The 20,746-nt window shown below is 40.5% G+C and overlaps 1 protein-coding gene across 1 annotated transcript in view; it reads right to left on the bottom strand.

Annotated features, from left to right (window-relative positions):
• Positions 1 to 12,090, bottom strand: part of cecr2 (CECR2 histone acetyl-lysine reader) — a 40,337-nt gene extending 28,247 nt beyond the window's left edge. The window contains exon 1 of the mRNA XM_034085317.2: positions 11,825 to 12,090. Coding sequence (XP_033941208.1) covers positions 11,825 to 11,944 — 120 coding nt within the window. The 5' untranslated portion in view covers positions 11,945 to 12,090. The remainder of the gene's footprint in view (positions 1 to 11,824) is intronic.
• Positions 12,091 to 20,746: the final 8,656 nt, after the last annotated feature.

Raw genomic sequence — 20,746 nt, forward strand, 5'->3', positions numbered from 1 at the left:
CATAAATGACAGTGCAGATTTAGATGAGTAATACAAAATGAAGACGTTGTCAATTAGTATATGTTAATATAACATTTGAGATAAAGCTACCAAGCAGTATAAAGGGTAGATTAAAACGTCTATTATAATATATTACAAATAATTACAATTCAATGGTATGATATAAGTGGTTTGAGTAATACAAATGTTGGTTATTCAAGTATATTTTGATGCCAATACTTTAATAGCTAATCTTGGAGAAAGAAAAAAACATGGTGAATGCAGGACTTTACATTTGAATAGAGAATGGTTTACAACGTGATATTAGTCTACTTCTTTTACCGAAGCTAAAATATGTCTACTGCTCCCAACACTGATAACCAGCATGTCTTTTTTGCTGAATGAATGCATCAGAGAAGGTTGGACAATGTGAGCTGTCCGAATAGCTGATCAGCTTCATGGATGAGTAGGTATTGTATTCTGAGATCTTTGCATTGTGTTTAAAGGCAACATTTAATACATGACATAACAGTGAAAGGTATTGTTGTCTTTGAATATAGCCTGGCATGTCAGGGTTCCTAAATTCCCAAACAACAGCGCAACTTCAGACCAACATGAACCCGGTGTGAACAATCCCAACCTTCCAATTCATTTGTAAAAGCCCCCTTTCATTTATTGCAAAAAAAAGCAGGGTGGGCCAGAAAAAAGTAGACATACGCTCAGCTTATGCTGCATGGCAATGCAACATAATCTAGTAAGACGCTGTGATGGCTAATGAAACATGTGCAGGTGCACATTCCTTGTAGATATCCATCCATAGATTGCTCCATAACATCAACACTGTACCCGCACTGTCTACCTTGTCGTTGTCATGACCAAAGATAAAATAGTTGGTGCCAAGATAACTTTCCAGACCTGAAATATCCTGTGAGTTTCATAAAACAATGAATCAATGTTTTGGTGTCTGATAAGCCTTTAAGTCGTTTCTACAACTGTACTTCTACAGCTGGATCAAATATCAGTCTCACCAACACGTCCCCAAACAAAGGGCTGTCAACATCCTCTGACCAGGCACAGCATTCTTAGATGACATATCATGGTGACATAAGTAACCAAAACAACATTCCCACAACAGTGTAATACAAATTGTGTTTCCTTTTTTATAAACACAGCGCACTGCATTTAGTTTGAACGTCAAGTCAGACCTCTTATTTCCATATTGCATTGGCAGACTTCAGCATTTTATATTTTGAAAACAAAGTGTGTAAAGAGAGACATTGGTGTTGATAACACTCAAAGTGTGCCAAACTTTATTTCATTCGGAGGCCCCCTGCTATCCATGTAGTCAGCCAAGAGTGTGCCAGTCTGCGCCACTAGAAGCCTCACAAATCCACACCCTCCTCTGCGTCCACTTGTGCCAGCTGACGGACAACTCAGCGTCGCTATAAAACATTGAATTCAAACTTCCCCCTTTAACGTACTTTTGTTGCAAATGTTGTTTTCTTTACGAACAAACGGAAATATATTCCAAAACAAATGTCTCTCTTTATTACCTACTCTAACTGTATGTTGCATCACACACGACACTTTTAACCAACTACTTTATAACGTTTTCCATGGCTCACACTGGATGAGATGTGGTTTGGTGTAGTTGTCATCACTTAAGTCTCTCTTATCTCTCCTTCCAACCAGCCGCAAAAAGCCCAGAGCGAGGAACCAACGCTGGAGGGATGCCGCCTCAGACTGGAGACAGAGAGAGGGAACCATGGGGAGCTGCAACAATGAAGCTGGCTGAAACAAACCCCGGTGTATGTGCCTCTCTGCCTCCCCCTCTGTGCACACACTCCCCATGTGAAACCATCTGATGCATGTACTGCTGCTCTCACTTGTCAATCAGAACTGGGGGAAGGGCTGCAGCCACTTACAAAGCCCCCCCCATCACAGTGAATGCAAGTGGAGGGTATTAAAAAAGACGTGTAAAAAGGGTTCTTGATCTTTGAGGGTTATTCGCAGAGTGTGAAAAAGTGTTGAGCCTGATCTGGAAAAGGAACGTGTCAGAGGTTGCTGTCTGTGAGGCTGTAAGAAGGGCTGAGCTGGGGATGTGTCAGTGGGTGGGACACGCGGGAAGAAAGGGAAAGGGGTGAGGGATGATTGAACAGCGCAGATCTGGGATGAGAATGGATCATTGTTGTGAAGGACGCTCTAATCTCTAGCCTGAAAATTGATAAAGATTGTAAAATGGTGGATGGTAATTTCCTCATAACCAACCATGACTGATCCCTGATGATCACGATGCCACAACCTCAAACCTCTGCCGCAGATATCTTGCCACACATCTTCACTACAATCACCCATGGTCCTCATGTCAAAGCTCACTAATTGAGGCCAGACTGGCGACACATATAAAAGGGACAGTTACTGTATAATCCATAAAACTAGGAATCAGCAAGAGTGTGTCCGTCTGAAGTCGGGCCATGGTGGAGCATCACTTAAGCCCTGATCCCATTCCCTGTTAATCCATTTGCGTCAAGACAACAGAAACAAGGACGTGCTCCCAGGCTGCGCACTCTTGCTTATTTACCAGATCTAATAGGACTAAATCTTCTTTTACAATCACACGGGAGGCTTTACGAAAACAGGAGCCCCCTCCCCAGATGGGCTGAGGCAGCAGCAGCAGCAGCAGCTAGCACCCAGTCAGAGTGGAGAGCCTCCACCCTCCAGGGGGAAGGGAAAGAAAGAACCACCATCTGGGGTTTAGTCATGGTGATGCCAGGGGCTGAGGCTCAGAGACAGGGAGGCTACTGGGGCTCGAGAAGGGGTTGGGGCAGAGGGGTCGCAAATGGGTAATGTGAGGTAGTGGGATGAGTGATGGGGATGGTGCTTGAAAAAGCCAAACAGAACACGAGGCTGTGTTATGATGGACAAGATGATTATTCACCTTTTAAACTTGCTGATAAGACATCTAATAACACTGAAGTTGGAAACAGAAATGCAAGAACAATCCACTGAGAAGAGGTTTAATCAGGTAGGTTACCTGAAAACACAAGTTTGTAAAGGGTTATAAGTTAAGGAAATATATTGTGTCTTTGTTGTCATTATTCTGTAACCAGCGTGAACCCAGAGAGAAGCCCCAATGCTCCTAGTAAGAGTTACTTCCGGCTCGTCTTTGCAGCATGTGTAAGAAGGAGAATGACAAAAGGGAAAACACTGAACTGCAGCAGGCAGAACTTTGACTGTGGTTTTTGCAAATCATTTGACAAATGATTGTGTCCAACTAATCATTCAAGGCTTCATCAATCATGTCATTCACAATGCCAAAAAGCTGGCGATGAAGATATACATTTATTTAATCAACCAATCGCAGAGCATACTTTAAAACAGTATTATTGAAATAACACAACTTAACAAATCTACAACCTCCCATTGAGTTTAAGTTATTCATAGGTGGCCCTCCAAATACGTTTTATTTTAGTAAACAATATCCAGTCAAGTGGTTTAAGGGTCTGTTCAGTAAACACTGATCTCTTGTTTCAGAATGAGATCATGTCATCTAAAGAGACAGAAAAGAATGAGGTCATATCAACTGGAACATGACATTATTTAGCAGCAAATACAATTCTCATGATCACCAAGTCATTCAGAAAACAGGACTTGGCAGAAACAATCACCACAATGTCTGAAGACTTGCAGTGCCAGTCTTGTAACACCATGGTGTCGACCTTGCCTGTGATGAAACCTACTGGGACATCATTAAACGACACCCACTGTCAAATAACAGCTGCCATAACGCAAATGGCCCATGACTTGAAAATGTAACGTCAACCCCAGACCTAGCTTAAAGGATTGAATTGATGTTCATATCAATCACAAAAAAGCTGCTCTAGTTAAAGTTCAAATAAAAGGCACAGAGGTTGTAAATCTTCAAACATGACTGAAAGTGATATAAATGCTGACACCAGCATGCTGATGTTACGCGTGTACAAGTGTTTACAATAATCAACGTCTTGGTTTAGCACCTCAGCCTGTCAGCTTAGTAGCAACAAACAAAGCAACAGCTGAGGTCAAAGTGAAGGGAAGTTTTGAGTGTTGCTTTGATATTGGAGGAATGCATTTTTTACCCGTCGGTGACGCTAGAGGAGAATCCATCACCAGTCTTTGGGGTATTCTCTGGTAACCATGACTGACACTAGATACTTTACAAGATCAAATTAAAAAGGATGTTCCCTTTTTTTAACGACCAGATGCTGCTCCAGACAGAAGTAAAAAAGGGCAACTTCAGTGCACTGTAGAAGCTTAAGTAGTTATGTCATAGGTCTCTTCATCTGATAATCCAAAATAAAATGGTGAAGACATTCATTAGCAAACTACATCTTGGCAAGAGAGAAGAAAATATTGTTTCTCAAAGATCTCAAAATGGTTGGCATGCTTTTGCTGTGTAACTTCTGTTTTTATCGTTTCATCTATTGACAACAATAAAATTATAAACTAACAAATGCCACAGTCAGAAGATTATATTAAAAAGGGGCTTTTACACCAATTAGGCAAGAGCTATGTTGTTTATTCATACAGCAGAGGTTGCGCTAGACTTTTTCACTGCCCGTCATTTTGACGTACAGGATCGTACAATTTCCGTCAAAATCCATTATTACCCGTCGGTCTGTACACCTCGCGGGAGCGCGCCTCAGCGTAAAGCAAAACTCCCAGACATTTAATTGATTTGTACGGCAAAGTTAGGTCTGGAAACGATATCATTTCCTTTTTGGATGGCATCCATAACACCGGAGCCCTGCTGCAGGGAAACTTTGGCGCTGTTCTGAGTTTCTTCTAATCTGTCAAAATGACGGACTGCTTTCAAATTTTTCCGTCATTGTTAAAAAAAAATCGTCATACGAAATATATTCGGTTAACGCGACCTCTGTCATACAGTACAAAAAATGAAATAAAAACTAGGACGTGTAATTTAAAAAAGAAAAAAGGCATACAAATGTTCCAAAACTCGCCTAAACACTTCAATAATGAATGTCTCCAAAGCGAATGGCAAGAGATAAGATTATGACAGGCATCTGATGAAGATGTATAGAATAAATGCGTGACAATGTGCCGAACAGGCTGCCAGCAGAGCGGGGAGCGGGCAGATGACAGAGGTCCTTGGCATGAAGGGTATGTCTGGCAATGAAGGGCACATCATTGAGGATCCCTCGACAGAGGCTGGCTGTGGGATTTTAGGAATCATTTCACAGAGACACAGCCAAGAAATTGAGCATACACCGGAGACAAAAAGCCAGGCGAAGGGGACAGCCATGTTGACCTCTCTCTTGGACACTTTTCACCACTACTCCTCCACTCAGCACACACACACACACACACACACACACACACACACACACACACACACACACACACACACACACACACACACACACACACACACACACACACACCACACACACACACACACACACACACACACACACACACACACACACACACACACACACACACACACACACACACACACACACACACACACACACACACACACACACACACCACACACACACACACACACACACACACACACACACACACACACACACACACACACACACACACACACACACACACACACACACACACACACACACACACACACACACACACACACACACACACACACACACACACACACACACACACACACACACACACACACACACACACACACACACACACACACACACACACACACACACACACACACACACACACACACACACACACACACACACACACACACACACACACACACACACACACACACACACACACACACACACACACAGAAAGTGGAAACCAGCAACAGTGAAGTGTATCAGCCAAGCAACAATGTGCAAGTGGATGTTTTGTAAGGCTAGCCAAGGAGATGGGGGGGGGGGGGGGGCTCCATTATCACTGAGCAGCACCGTAGAGAGGAAAGGGCTTCCCCAACAGAACCACAGCGGTGCTGTCCGATGCACTCACTGGGTTTGTCAATATCCACCCTGGTAGCAGTTCCACAGGGTACAAAGCATTGTGGTCTCAAATGTGCCATTCATTACCAAAGCCTCCTTTATATGAAGGAGAAACAGGTGTTTCAGAGACACAGTACTTCATCTCTTCACCATTGTTGCACTTTATCTTAAGTAGAACAAACAATCCAAAAAGTTTTTTTTGTTAAAAAGGACTGTATTTAGGGCTGGAGGATGTTGGGAAAATAAACTATCAAAAATATTTTTCACCAAATATATGTTGATATTGTGGCGATACTGTTGGGTTGACCATTCGTGTTTTCCAACATATTTTCATAGTAGCTGCTTTTAAAACCAGAAGACGACTAACCTTTTGTCATTACAATAGAGAGGCGAAGTCCCTCCCTTTCCGGTGGACCTCCATGGGACCTTATTTCGGAAAAAGTATGCATTGAAGTCAATGGAGAGAGAAAGATTATCTTTCGATCCCGTTTGAATTGTGCAACGAATTACACATATGATGTTTGACAATTTAAAAGATAATTTTGCAAGTCAAAAAAATGTAAATGTGCCGTAAAACTGTGAAGTAACACATTTTTTGTGTGAAGCGCTCAATGAACTACATCTCTGGTCTTGCATACGTCACCAACACCAAGATGGCCGTCACGTTGGCACATTTCAGCTCTTTCTTTCAGAATGAAGCGAAAAGTATTAAAAAAGAGGTGAAAATCACTACAAGCCTGGCCATGTTGAGAACTGTACATACACAAAAGGGGAGTTAGTCGGTTCTGTAAGAGCCAGCATGCGGGACCGGCTTTACAAGGTTTTGGTTAGTAACACGAGTGTAATGTGTAACGTTAATGTCAGCTAGCTAAATTCACTTACGCGACTCTGGGATTTGTAGTCTTTCTAGTTGCGTATTTTTGATAGCTCCACATTTGTGGAATCAGCTTCCAGTTTGGGTTCGGGCGGCAGACAGCCTATCCGTTTATAAGAGTACGCTTAAGACCTTCCTTTTTGATAAAGCTTATAGTGATAAAATAAAATAATCTAATAAGAGTGCATTGACGTAGATACGTTGTGCCTCTTCACCGATACATTTTAGTTCTTACTCTTTCACTTAAATCCTAAAAACTTAGATCTTATATTTAAAACTTTATCCAAACCTTTCCCCTCTATGACCTCTCGAGGTTTATTAGAGGATAACAGGACAAATTCAGGTTCCAATGGGGACCTTTTTCCCTGTGTGCCTCTCCACCTCTGTTTCCTACTTCTTACTTGCTACCCTTTTCCCTCAACCTATCCTAAGGAAGTGCATGTATGTAGACACGTTAGTTTAGCTGCTATAGGCTTGGACTGTTGAGGGGGGTACCTTACTCCGTCTTTCTGGCTGTTTGTACCCGTGTACTCATGTTCCGATTAACCCAGTTTCCCCAAAATCTCTTTTTTGTGTCCATATATACGCCGGGATCCTGAGTCGAGGCTGATCCTGTTTCTGTGGTCGTGTGTCCTGGATCCTCTATCCTGAGTACTGGATCTGAGTCCTGGCTGAACCTGTCTCTGCGGTCCTGCCAGACTCTCACCATACTACTTCACTGATGGCTCTCACAAGATTGCTGACATCCTCGTGGATTCATATTCTTATTATACACACATGCATTTCCAAACATTTGGACTACCTATGTTGCAAATGTATTATCTTTTCGATTTACACACGACATCTATTGCACGTCTGTCCGTCCTGGGAGAGGGATCCCTCCTCTGTTGCTCTCCCTGAGGTTTCTCCCATTTTCCCCTTTAAACTGTGGGTTTTCTCCGGAAGTTTTTCCTTGTACGATGTGAGGGTCTAAGGACAGAGGGTGTCGTATTGTCATACTGATACGCTGTACACACTGTGAAGACCACTGAGATAAATGTAACATTTGTGATATTGGGCTATATAAATAAACAGTGATTGATTGATTGATAGTCTTATATTTCAACAGTTTTTCAACAAACTGACTTTTTTGACATGTAAATGATTTTTTAAGATTGACAAACATCATATGTGTAATTCGTGGCACAATTCAAATGGGATCGAAAGATAATCTTTCTCTCCCCATTGACTTCAATACATAATTTTTCAGAAATAAGGTCCCATGGGGCAGAAGTAGATGGGCGTGACTTCGCCACTCTATACCTCCATCTAAGCAAAATATAGTCTCGTCACAATATTGATATAATAGCAATATATTGCACAGCCCTAACTCTATTTCTTCATGTTTTTTTTTTTTTTAAATGTGATGAAATAGACAAGGAGATCTCAAAGCAGTCCCGCTTAACAAATGAGCTCCGTAACATACTTGTTCTCATACTCATTTCCCATAGGTAACACCAGAGGGAATAACCAGAATAGATTTAGAAAGACAAAAACATTTGTTACCAAACAATGCAGAGTTAGTCGAACCCTCAGCAGCCACAACATTGAGTTCTGATGTTTATTATATAAGGACAGGGTGGCAAATACTGACACAAGACAACAGCAGCCAATATAAGATGCTCTGTCCGCAAGGAGGGGCCGATGGTATGTCAGAGAATGTTGACACTTAAGCCCAGGTTGGAGTAGAATCACTCGACGTCCCCCCACTCTGTCATGACCAATGACAGCCACTTCCTGCCCCCTTCTCCACCCCTGATTCTTGGGTAATTCTACCTACACAACCAGAGATAGGAGTGCAACTGGAGCTGACGGACATTACACAACCATTCTAACACAAGCGCAGCCAAAAGCGTGTCTTAGAGGAAGACGAAAGAAACTGATCTTTAGGTTGAAAGACTTTGTCAGGTGTCAGATTTATATTGATTGATTATTAAATCGGAGTGCATCGTCAATTTTCGTTAACCTTTACGATACGTGTCGAGACAAAGGTAACGGAGGGAAAAAGACAGCACAAAGAGCTCCACTCGCAACAGCGGCCAGGCCAGCTTGTCTTGTTGCTGGTATGTGGCAGTAGGCAAAACAAACATGTCTGCTGACAGTTCCTCTTATTTCTACTAACGCAATGTCCTCGGAAAGTAAACATGTTGGATCCAAATGTAACAAGCCATTGCCGACTACTGTTCTACATTACTCGAGTGCCAGAAGTGTGAGTATTTCAGCTGGCAAAGCCACAGAGCCGCAAGGATTAGACTAATAGGACATGTTTATAACTTCCTGAGACCAAAAGCCCTCTTTACGCACCAAATGGCAAGGTGCATAAAGGAGTCAAAGCAGAGCTCCAAGCACAATCTTGTGTGAAAGACCGTATACAAATGTTAAGCACACATCCAGAGGCATAACAGCCTCACAGCAGTACAAACACAGAATGCATGAAGCATACTGTTTAGGAATCTACTTCACTTAAGTGGGCAGAAAGGTATTGAGATAATTCAATATTTCAAAGACGGAAAAAACTGTGTGACATATTTCAGAATGGCAGTTTATTCGGATCGAGGAGGCTCCAAGGCACATCAATTCTAAATGGGTTCTTATTGAAAACTAATAGTAGTCTCCACAACAAAAGTAGATTCAGTCTACCACTTTCCCAGAAAACAACACGTAACAGCAAAAAGGGCATTTCATTTGTACACTACAATATAAGAAAGCAACCTGTCTTATTCAAACCAGAAATACTTAACTACAAAATAGAAAAAGAAGAAAGAACGCATGAAAAACATGATTTCTTGTTTTTCACTCTAAAGAGCCATTCTGCATACACATCAAGACCGCTTGGTTAAAGATGGCACCATTCTTGGTGTTGTTTTGTGACAATTTGTTACATCTAACTTACCTGTAAATAATAACAATTCAAATCTGACTAAATATTACACACACTCAAATTGAATAACTTTATCAAAAAATAAAATGTATATTTAAAGTGCTTCCAAATGATATATTTGGAGTATCCAACAATCATATGCTTAAAAGTAGTCTTAAAATACATTTTAAGTTTTCACACAGTTTTGTGGGGCTTCGGTCTGGCAATAAGGGATTCAAATTGTGCTTTGACAGCTTGTAAAAAGTATTCCATTCAAATGCTTAGTAAGTTTCACCCATGCATATATTTGACCAAATAAAGTAACCTTTAGACCTTTTAAGCCAACACGTGAGAATTTGACACTCAAAAAAGAAAAATCCAGGATTCAACCATTGTCACATAATTGAAAATCATCCCGTGACCCAGTAGAGTAATGTCAAAATCAACTCCATGGGACACAACCGTGCAAACAATGAAAGAAGAAAATGTGTGCTCTTCTTATTGTTTTCACACAGTAGATGTTTCAGACAGTGTAGGCTACATACATACTTGTGTTTCCTATTGAGATGTCAATGTAGAAGTCTACTACATCCACCTCAATATTTTCATGAAATACAGCTATGGGGGGGTGTATCTGCACATTTGATCTGCTCAGTGATGCGGTTAAAGAAGTACACATCATGTGTGCTTGTAAAGCAACAAAATGACCCTCGTGATAAACACAACTATAAAAGCATTATTAGCAAAGTTAAAAACAAGATGCTCAACCGATCCATTATTGGTAATTGGATAACACATTATCAGCTTCATTCATAATATTTCATTTGGTTGGAAATCCAACGCCATCTGAAGGAGATCCTCAACTTTCATGTGAACGAGGCGCAATGCGATTCTTCCCCCCCCATCTGGCTTGCACCTCGTTTAATAACAAAGCGATGCCTACGTGTTTCCCTGCCGAGGGGGGTGGGGATGAATGAGTGATGGAGACTGTTGATGCGTGTTGTTGACCTTAGCAATTTCTTTAAAGTGCAATCATTCCTCGATGGATTAAACAATTTACATGTACTAGGGTTTGAGATTATCTGTTGCGTGACGTCCGGATACATCTAAAGGAAAACAAGGGGGGTCGCATCGAGGAATAAAGTTGTATTATGTAATCGCAGTGTAATACATTTCATTCATTCTCTGATAGAGCACAGCGGCAGATCTTACATATATAAACTTATTATACTAATTTGATGGGAGGAATAAACGTTTCAAGCATCGCCTCTTGCAACAAAACAGGAGTAGGGCGAGCAAACAATGCCTGAACAGCATCTGCGTCCCTATGGCTACCCAAGCCAGATGGCTGGCTACAGCAAGACAATAAACTCCAACCTCACGCCATGAACTTAACTTTATATGACAGAAAAAACGAAACAAAAACAGGCACACTGTAAACAGAACAAGTCAAGCTATTGCGCGACTTTTCGATCTACAAACACGTTTCCACACTCGCAAAAACTGCCTATATTTTCAAAAGGATAACATAAATGTGCATACGTTTCGTAATGTTTTGTCACTTTCTCATACAAGCATGTCGTCATGCTGCTTTCATCTTACATGTTTGTTATGTTTGAATGGTCTAAAAATAAAGTCAGGCTTTGGCTAAATGAAAACAAACGAGTGGCACATGGTACTAGTTACAAAAGCAGCTTAATCTGAAGTTACTTAGGAGCATCCGTGGATATAAGGTTAAAGCAACACGTAACATTACTATGGACATCAGACCATACAACTATTTCATGACTGTTATATTCAGCCGACGTCTGTTGTGAACTTTTGTAGCTTTGAGGACCAGTAATTAGCCATTAAAATAGCTTTTAGCTGTGCTAGCTAGCTCGTTACCTAACAGGATTGCCAGTAACATAAATTTCAGAGGACACTGCTAAGCTGGTTTACACGATAGCTAGTCGCACAAACTCCACAGACCGCGCAGACAAAAAAGCTGACACAAACAACTTTTCATTTCCGTAACCAAAGACATTCATGTTGCTGAAAGCGACCACACTTTTAATTTACCTCTATTTCAAAGTCTGGAAGGTTGAAAGCTGTCCTGAACAGCGAGCAGAAGTGGGCTATGGCGGGGACTTCCCACCAGGACTGGATCTCTTCCACAGAAACGGTACATCCCTGGGACATTTTCGGACTTGAGAAAGTGTGTACGTTTGTTTCTCACATTAGAAAGTAGTTTCTTCAGCGACTTATGATGTCTCTGTATCATTACAAATGCGAGAAAAGTTGCTGCTGTGGTCCTGTTCGAACAGTTGCCATTGCGACCCGGGAAGCGCTACAATCTGTTTCAATCAGAGTCTCACTGGAACTGAACAGATGGGAAGGACGATACCATCACACAGCGAGCGGGGGGGGGGGGGGGGACCATAATTTAGCTATATATGTTAAACTATAGGTGGACATAAATAGTTTGCATAGTGGTGAGCTTCGTGGTGTTTTACGATGATAACTTATATTTTTAAAACGTATTTTACATTGGATACATCAATAAGTCATCATTCTAAAAGTATATTGTCAACATTACCCCATTAGATTGATAGTGCGGCCAACGTTTAAAGGGAATAATTGTAAATGAATGAATGCAAAAAACTTCAGGTATAATCCATCCAGGTAACCTGTTGTTACTATATTGCGCTTTTAGTGTGTAATTATTTTGCATATTTTACTATATTTTTGTCTGTTTTCTATTATCAAGGTTTTTAAACTACGACCCATTTGATGTAGCCTACTGACAACAAACAAACACTTTTAAAGAATACCAACACCTAAAGGCTTTTAAGGGGATCATGTTCGCGTACGATACATTGCCGATTACATTTACAGTTTGTAAACAACACCACGGCGGAACCTATGGGCAATTCAGTACACAGGGGCTCCCCCTAACGTAATATATGAACAAATGCATGCTAAGGGACATCAGTAGCGCTCAGAGACAAGCAGACCCTGCCCTGCAGGGATGTTGACAGTTACATGACACCCATATCCCAATGGTATATATATGTGTATATATTGACCATACAGAGTTTGAATATTCATGGTTTATTGCAATATCATGTAATATAATGAAACAGGTTGACAAACAAAACGTAACAACTATTCAAGGGCCCCCTAAAACATGCAGCTTAATTAAATCCCAAATGTTTTTTGTTCTTGTAATTTTACACAATAGTTGGGAGAAATGTGAATGTTTTCCCTGAGGGTGGCACTAGAATAATCTGTTCATGCAATTTTACATTTAAACCTAAGGATGGTGCAAGAGGACAGCTCATGCATGGGCTCATTGTCTTAGGAGCCTATACTGTACATGTTATGTACAGTAAATGAACAATATACAATATATACACATGTTATAACTTATTATATATACTGAATATGTCACACATATATTATAAATATGTTGAATAACTATAGTAGTGATAATGTGCCACAAACAGACACAAAGCACACTCTTGATTTACTTGACCAGTCAGTCTAGTCCTGACCCATCACTGTTTTTTAGAGAAGCTTTATAAACATATTGCATATAAGCACTATTACTTGTTTCTGTTGCAGTATTGTTAATTACTGGGAACCATTCAACTTTGACAAAAGCTGTCTCATCATAACACAACTCCCCATTGATGCGTTTGAATGAATAGTTGAATAACAACAGGCAAAGTGTGTTAAGATAAGATAAGGAAAGTTAACCTTTATTGATGAAATTCAGGGGTTTGAGCAGCAACAGAAATAAGATGCTGATGATGATTAAATGACATCACAGTGCAGGAGGAAAGGTCATGGGGTCACCAAACACAGACAGCTCCATTTTCACCAGCCTCCTTCCCTTACTCCGCTCATGGGGCCAACGAGTAGTGCTGTGTCATTCATGCAAGATTGAATGTTTTGAGTGAATTAACTGAACTGAATCACTTCCTGAAACAATCTATTCATTTAGTTCAGCTGAGCTCTCAGTCAGTTGTAGGCCATTGTGCAGGGATTCACTGAGGGGAGGGTTCAAGCCAATCATTAGCAAACGGTTCTCCCATACAGCTAAATGTTCAGGTCACTCGTTGCTTATCCTTTTACGAACGATCACTCTCAGTTTCCAAATCCCTTTAATGAACAGTTTCTAGTGTTTGATTGGAAAAGTTGTCCATTCATAACTAAAGAGTAGCTCCACTGTTTTAGGTCTGGCTACATATGCAATACATTGTATGTGCAGTAGAGGGCCCTAAAGAGACAGATATTCACTCAAAGTGAATCTACTCCACATGACTTCATTCATTCATTTGTCCCTGGTTGAATAGGTGCTATGTTGTAGTGGGTTGGATTTTAAACCTGGACAATGTTCTAATCTATGTTTTAACAAGTGGGGGAAATCAAGTTGTGTACTGTTTGGCTTTGACAATTTTCAGGAACTTTACTTTAGTCACATACATTACTTCTTATTTTTATTTAATATTTTATCATTTGTATATGTTTTTGATATATTACTTTAATTCCTATTTTTATATATTTTTGCATATTTTATTGCACATATTTACTTCTTATGTTTATATAATATATTTATTTTTATTTTATTCTATTCTATTCATTTTAAAATAGAACAACTGTCAGTTATTTTTCAGTGCCAGTGCCCCCATAACACTGATCAGGGACCCCCCTGTGGCCCCCCTCCAAAAAAAAGGTTACAATATTACGATTTATTGGAACTAAATAAAATCAGTTACCCGGATGTACAGTGGAGAGTAAACTGTTATATAAAAGCTAATACTGTTTATGTTTTCTTATTACATTGTCACTTAAAGTAACTAAAACAAATACTCTAAATGGAAAAAACAACTGAAACAAAGGACTGTAACTTAAATTGACTAAAACAAATAACTTTACAAAAACAAATACCAATTACTGTATTTTATGTTTATTTTACACATTTACTTTCAGAGATGGGGTCGTTACTCGCAGGGCCGGCCCGCCCCTCCCTGCAGGCAGATCACGCAGACTGCTAAAGTTTCAAATGTTCTCTTTAGTTCAGTTTCCATTGTCGCATAAGATAGATCCAGATAGCTCCTGAATGTTTTCCTATCTGACCATGGCTGTCCTCTGTCTCCTGCTATCTGTATATTTTTGCGCAGTCTATCTCTGCTCACGCTGTTGCGTCGGCGTGTTCTCCTGCATGTTGGCCATGTGTTGCACTGGAACCAGACACCGCAAAGACTTCAGCCGAGCACGTACGAACTGCGCATGCGTGAGTGGCAATAACTCTCCTTACCAGCAGGCGGCGGTAGTGTGTATTCGTCATTCAAAACAGGCAACAACCGGAAAACAGAGAAGAAGAACAGACAAACAATAAATAGCTGTGCGTTAGCTTCACCTTAGCATGTGTTCTTTGCAGGTGTTTGTTGAGGTTTGATTATGACTGATTTTAGTAAGTAACGAAGTAACGCGTGTCAGGGCAATGTTAGTAACTGTAGTGTGATTACTGAATTATAAAAGTAGCGCGTTACACTACTCCGTTACCGACAAAAGTAATATTATTACAGTTACTTTGTAACGCGTTACACCCAACTCTGTTTACTTTATACTGTCTTTGTCTTTTTAACCCGCTTTTTAACCCTCTCATGAAATAACTGGCCCCAGCCTGCCCCCCCCCCCCCCAGTAGAATTGGTCTAGAACCGCCACTGGCTAAAATGTGACACTCTTACATCAGTCCCATGTGAGGTGTGTGACATTGCTAGGCAACAGAGCAAGCCAAGTCATCTTGGTTTAAAACTGAGCCACATGGGGAAGTCCAACTTTCAAATTCAAAACTCAGTGTTTTATGTTGGTAGCTGGGAAAAAATAGAGGGTTAAGGGATGCTATTCAGAGTGTATATTTAAATACCAGCTTCTTTGTCTTCAGTGTTTTTACTCCTTGAATTCAAATTAACTTTATTTATTAAGGCAGCTTCCTACTGTTTGACATTTGAGAGTTCATCACTGCTGTTTTTTCTGGCTCAGGATCATGGAGTGTATCTTAGTATGCACTGTAACCCTGGTGATTTTAGTGGCCCATTGAAACAAAAAACCCCAAAGAAGAGTTCTCGGTTAGATCACAGAACACACACGGGTCCGGTATATAAAGCAGTGGTGAATTCTTTCTGGGAGTGCTTTCATGGCACCTTTAAATCAGTTGCTGTCCAAAGAGAGGAGTAAGGAAACAAATGGCACAAACACAAAATATATACACATATACATACACTTTTTCAACAAAGTAAATGTAGTGGTTGAATGTAACTAAGTACATTTACTCAAGTATTGTACCTAAGTACTTTCCTGACATATTTTTACTTTACTTCAGTATTTACATTTAAAGGGTTTGTTTACTTCTACCCCAGTACATTTTGGAGGCAAATATTCTACTTTTTACTCCACTGCATTTATTTAAAAAAATGTGTGTAGGCCTACATATAAAAACGCATGATATGCTGATATGGTATAATGCAGTACTGTACTACTAATCTACACAGTGTCTACATTTGGTCCAAATTGAACAATTACTATACTAAAATGCTCAAAAACAGGATAATTTAATAACCATAATCATATAATACTGTGAAAAGATCCATTCTGCATAGTACTTTCACTGTTGATACTTCAGAAACCTGTTGAAATCCCGCCTCGGCCGCCACTGCTTCAGGCCGTTGTGTCCTTGGGCAAGACACTCTACTCGCATTTGCTCCTGTGGGTAATGTCCACAGTATTGACATTTACTTGTCTAATATGTGTACTATGTAATTGTAAAGCGCTTTGAGCACCTGTAAAAGCGCTCTAAATAAAAAATCTAATCCATTATTATTATTATTACTTGAAGTACATTTAGTTGATAATACTCCTGTACTTTATATTATTCTTACATGTGTCATTGTGCAGAATGAGTAAGATTAGTTGTTGTACTTTAAGTATATTTTGATGCCATTACTTTTGTATTTTAACCCTCCTGTTGTCTTCGGGTCAAATCTGACAGATTTACTACTTTCATCAATCATAACTGTTTTGTTTTACATTCGATTGCGCAGGGGTGTCAAACTCAAGGCCCGGGGGCCAAATCCGGCCCTCGACTTCATTTTATGTGGCCCGCAAGAGCTTGCAAAGAATATAATACGTTTATTATATGGTTACATGCTACTTTACAGTATGTCTATATAGTTCATTTTAATTAATTTCTTATTTTACAGTTATTTATCATTTTTTTAATCTTTGATTTATCCTTAATTGTATTCATCTGTGTGAATCTGTGCTGTCCTGTTTTTCAATCTTACCCTGTTGCTGTTAAACAACTGAATTTCCCCACGGGGATTAATAAAGGTCCATCTTATCTTATCTTACAGAAGCATGTTGCCCATAAACTACATGTCCCACAATGCATCTCATGTTGTGACATGCGCACTGAAGAGACTTGCAATTATTTGCCCTAGACTTCTGCTTTCAGACGTAGTTAATTATGAAGTTATTACCCTATCCAATAAAAGTCCAATGCAGAGGCAATAATATAATACATTATTTCATATATATTATGTATTTATATATGTATATTTATATAGTTACAACCGGCCCTTTGAGTGCAACCATAATGCTAATGTGGCCCACGATGAAATTGAGTTTGACACCCCTGCATTAAGGCTTTATGATATCCTTCATAGTAGACATTTGAACATATACAATTGCTGATCACCACTTTCATTGCATTTTGGATGATTTAGTCAACTTTGTAACACCCATGGTGTTCCCGGTCAAAAATGGCCACCATAAAGAAAAATAATTAGTAACCATCCGGATCAGATAAAAAACACACACACACACACACACACACACACACACACACACACACACACACACACACACACACACACACACACACACACACACACACACACACACACACACACACACACACATACACACACATACTCTATACTGTATGTGTTCCCCCCCTTATGTGCCCAATCCCCCCATGTGAATCACACTTGACACACACACACACACACACACAACAATTTGACACATTTCCCGCACTTATGTGCCCATCCCCCCACATGGATCACACCTGGCACACGCAATACATGTTCAGTGTCTATTCTTTGTATAGTTACTGCAGTTGTTCATGTATACCAGTAGTCTGATATAATATGTACAGTTTGAAAGGGTGTTAAATGAAATTTGGTGATGATTAATGGTTTTTGTGTTAATGTAATAGCAGTTAAAACAGGACCGGTAAAATTTGACTGCGAACACCAAAGTAAGGGAGGGGGGGGGGAAACAAACACAATAGGAGGGTTGACTTAGGCCCCGGCCACACGAGGACGAAAACGGTCGTTTGCGTTACTGTTTAGTGTCATATAGACCGTTCGGCCACACGAGGACGACCGAATACGTCACTAAACGACTGCGGAAACGATAACGGGTCCCAAGGTGGATAGAACGGCATACACAACGGTTTGGGGGGTCCAATTGCGGCTCCGTGTGTACGCCCTATACGATCATTTTCTGATAATGATGAGGCAATAGCCCCGCCTCTCCTCACCTCTGCTGCTCACCCCCGCGTCAAAGTAAACTGCATACTGAATTCAGATTATTTATCTTTCTCTCGATATGGACATAAACGCGAGTGAAGTCTAATCTGACAGGACGGAGACACCTCTCAAACTACCTAAGCTAGTTATAAATATGTTTATTTTTACTGTCGGCCGGGTCACTCATTACTGGATCAGCTGCTGCATGAGACAGACACTGACGCTGTCCGAAGAGAAGGAGGAAAAAGAGAGGCTCCGTGTATTTTATTATTATATTATATAGATTCGTTATTCATTTGTTTTAAAGCTCAATAAATAACAAAGAAGACCTTTGACCGGCACTTTTATAATTTTGTCGGAAGATTTAAACTTTAATACACGTTTACTGGCGAAAAACTCTGCCCGGTTCCCTCGGCCCCCACCGCGGAGAATAAACAGAAGGGCAACCATGACAACCATACTTCTTCGCTGCTTTTGTGGTGGAAGTTACAGTGCCACGTACAGGCTCCTGCATATGTACTGCAGCTTCTGCAGCGGTTGGAGCTAAACGGAGCGGTCTCGTGTGGACAGACACTATCCGGTGAATATTGCGTGTGGACGGAAGCTTTTTGGCGATTGCGTTTGCGTTAATCCTATGCGTTTAGCCGTTTTCGTCCTCGTGTGGCCGGGGCCTTAAGTAGAATTTTGAAATCACGACTTTTACTTGTAGTGGAATAAAGTAGGCCTATTTGTACTTTTGCTTAAGTAAAGGATCTGACAACTTCTTCCAACACGGGTTAAATGCCACATATTGATATATAGACCAAAGCAAGTTTCTATTTTCTAACACAAGGAACCTTTTTTTAAAACCGTTTAAAGTGCTAAAGCAAATCTAAAAAATCCATAATGAAAGATTTTCTCAGCTGATGAGTGAAGTGATCACTGGTAGCAATTGTTTTTCCATCGGCAAGAATCAATACAATAGTCAATGCTCATGAAAAAAAAACGTGTTCAGAGCCAATGAGTGGTTGCTGTGGCAGTCACATGCACTATTTGTTGACCACCTTATATAACCTTATTATCCTTTAATTACCTTTAGATATTTCCCAATAATAACAAATATAATGTCCCGAAGAGTGATAATCACATTGGTATTTCACTGTTACTCTGGTAGTAATTGTAAGTCTGTGAACATTTGTGGAATTCAATGAGGTATTATGTAATACTAAGACTGTTGAATAGAGAGCTCATTACTGATGGGCAGCCTTTTTAGTTGTTGTTTTATGTAAATATATTCTTAGAAAGGATACACAGTGTGGGTATTTCTTCCTGCCGTGTGTGTTGCGTGCTTTTATGGTAGCAGCACGAGTTTATGTAGAGTTTTGTTAGTGCAGAGCTGTGTTGCCAGGGCCGTGTCACACATGGAGTCACCACGAGAGGGAGGGACTTAGGCTGCAGGACAATGCTGGTGTTTGTGCAACGGCCCCTGAGTGGCGGCTGGCTCTCTCAGATCGCTCTCGCTTCACTACCATTGCTGCAAGCAATGTTGAAGTGAAAGGAAAGTGGACAGCTTGATCCTGTCTGTGGGATGCACCGACAGAGGTAAGACCCCCATTCCCCCACTGCTTTATCCCTATTATGGAAGAATATGATTTGATTGTATGAAAACTGTTTTGTGAGGATTTGTGCTGTATGTGAACTTTGCGAGCCAGTGCAGCTTTTCGGGGGGGGGGAATTGAGGTCTGGGAGCTCTAGGTTTGGCTTGGGGTGAGGCACCCTTGTCTGTGCTTTGGCAGGGTCACTACTGTGGGTGAATGGAGCTGAGCTGAAAGAAAGTTTCACAGAAAGAGGCTCAGTGAAAGGCATGTGTAGAATGTGACTAGGATCCCGCAATGGAAAAGACAGAGTAAAAAGGAAATATATATATTTGGAGATGAATTATACAATTCAGGATGAGACGATGACTAAGGGGAATTGATTGCTTCCTTTACTCTCAGAGGAGAGGAGAGAAGAGTGGGGGATATAGTGAAGGTTAACAGTGGTAAAAATAGAGGCAGAACGGTGGTGGAGAGATTAAGAGAGAGATTAATTAGGGAGCTGAGGGAAGGGGGAAGTCAGGAGAGGAAAAAGGCAGAAAAAGAAAGGAAGAAACAGGCAAACATAGTAAGGAAAAGCCAAGATAAGGCTTCAACAGCATTTTAAGGCAACACAACACTTCTTAAGGCTGAAAACAATTGTACTTCGAGAACAAGTCAACTACAGAAAATAAACTAGTCAAACAAATCTTCCCACTTCCATTCAAATCCAGTCTTTTGTTAAATGCTGGATTCCAAATGTGGTTAAAGAATACCGGTAAGCCTCTCATTTTCAGGTCTCCTTTGCTAGATCAAATCCCTTTTAGCTGGCAGATTAGAGAGA

This window comes from Pseudochaenichthys georgianus, chromosome 6 (assembly GCF_902827115.2).
Source record: "Pseudochaenichthys georgianus chromosome 6, fPseGeo1.2, whole genome shotgun sequence".
In the NCBI taxonomy this organism is placed as follows: Eukaryota; Metazoa; Chordata; class Actinopteri; order Perciformes; family Channichthyidae; genus Pseudochaenichthys; species Pseudochaenichthys georgianus.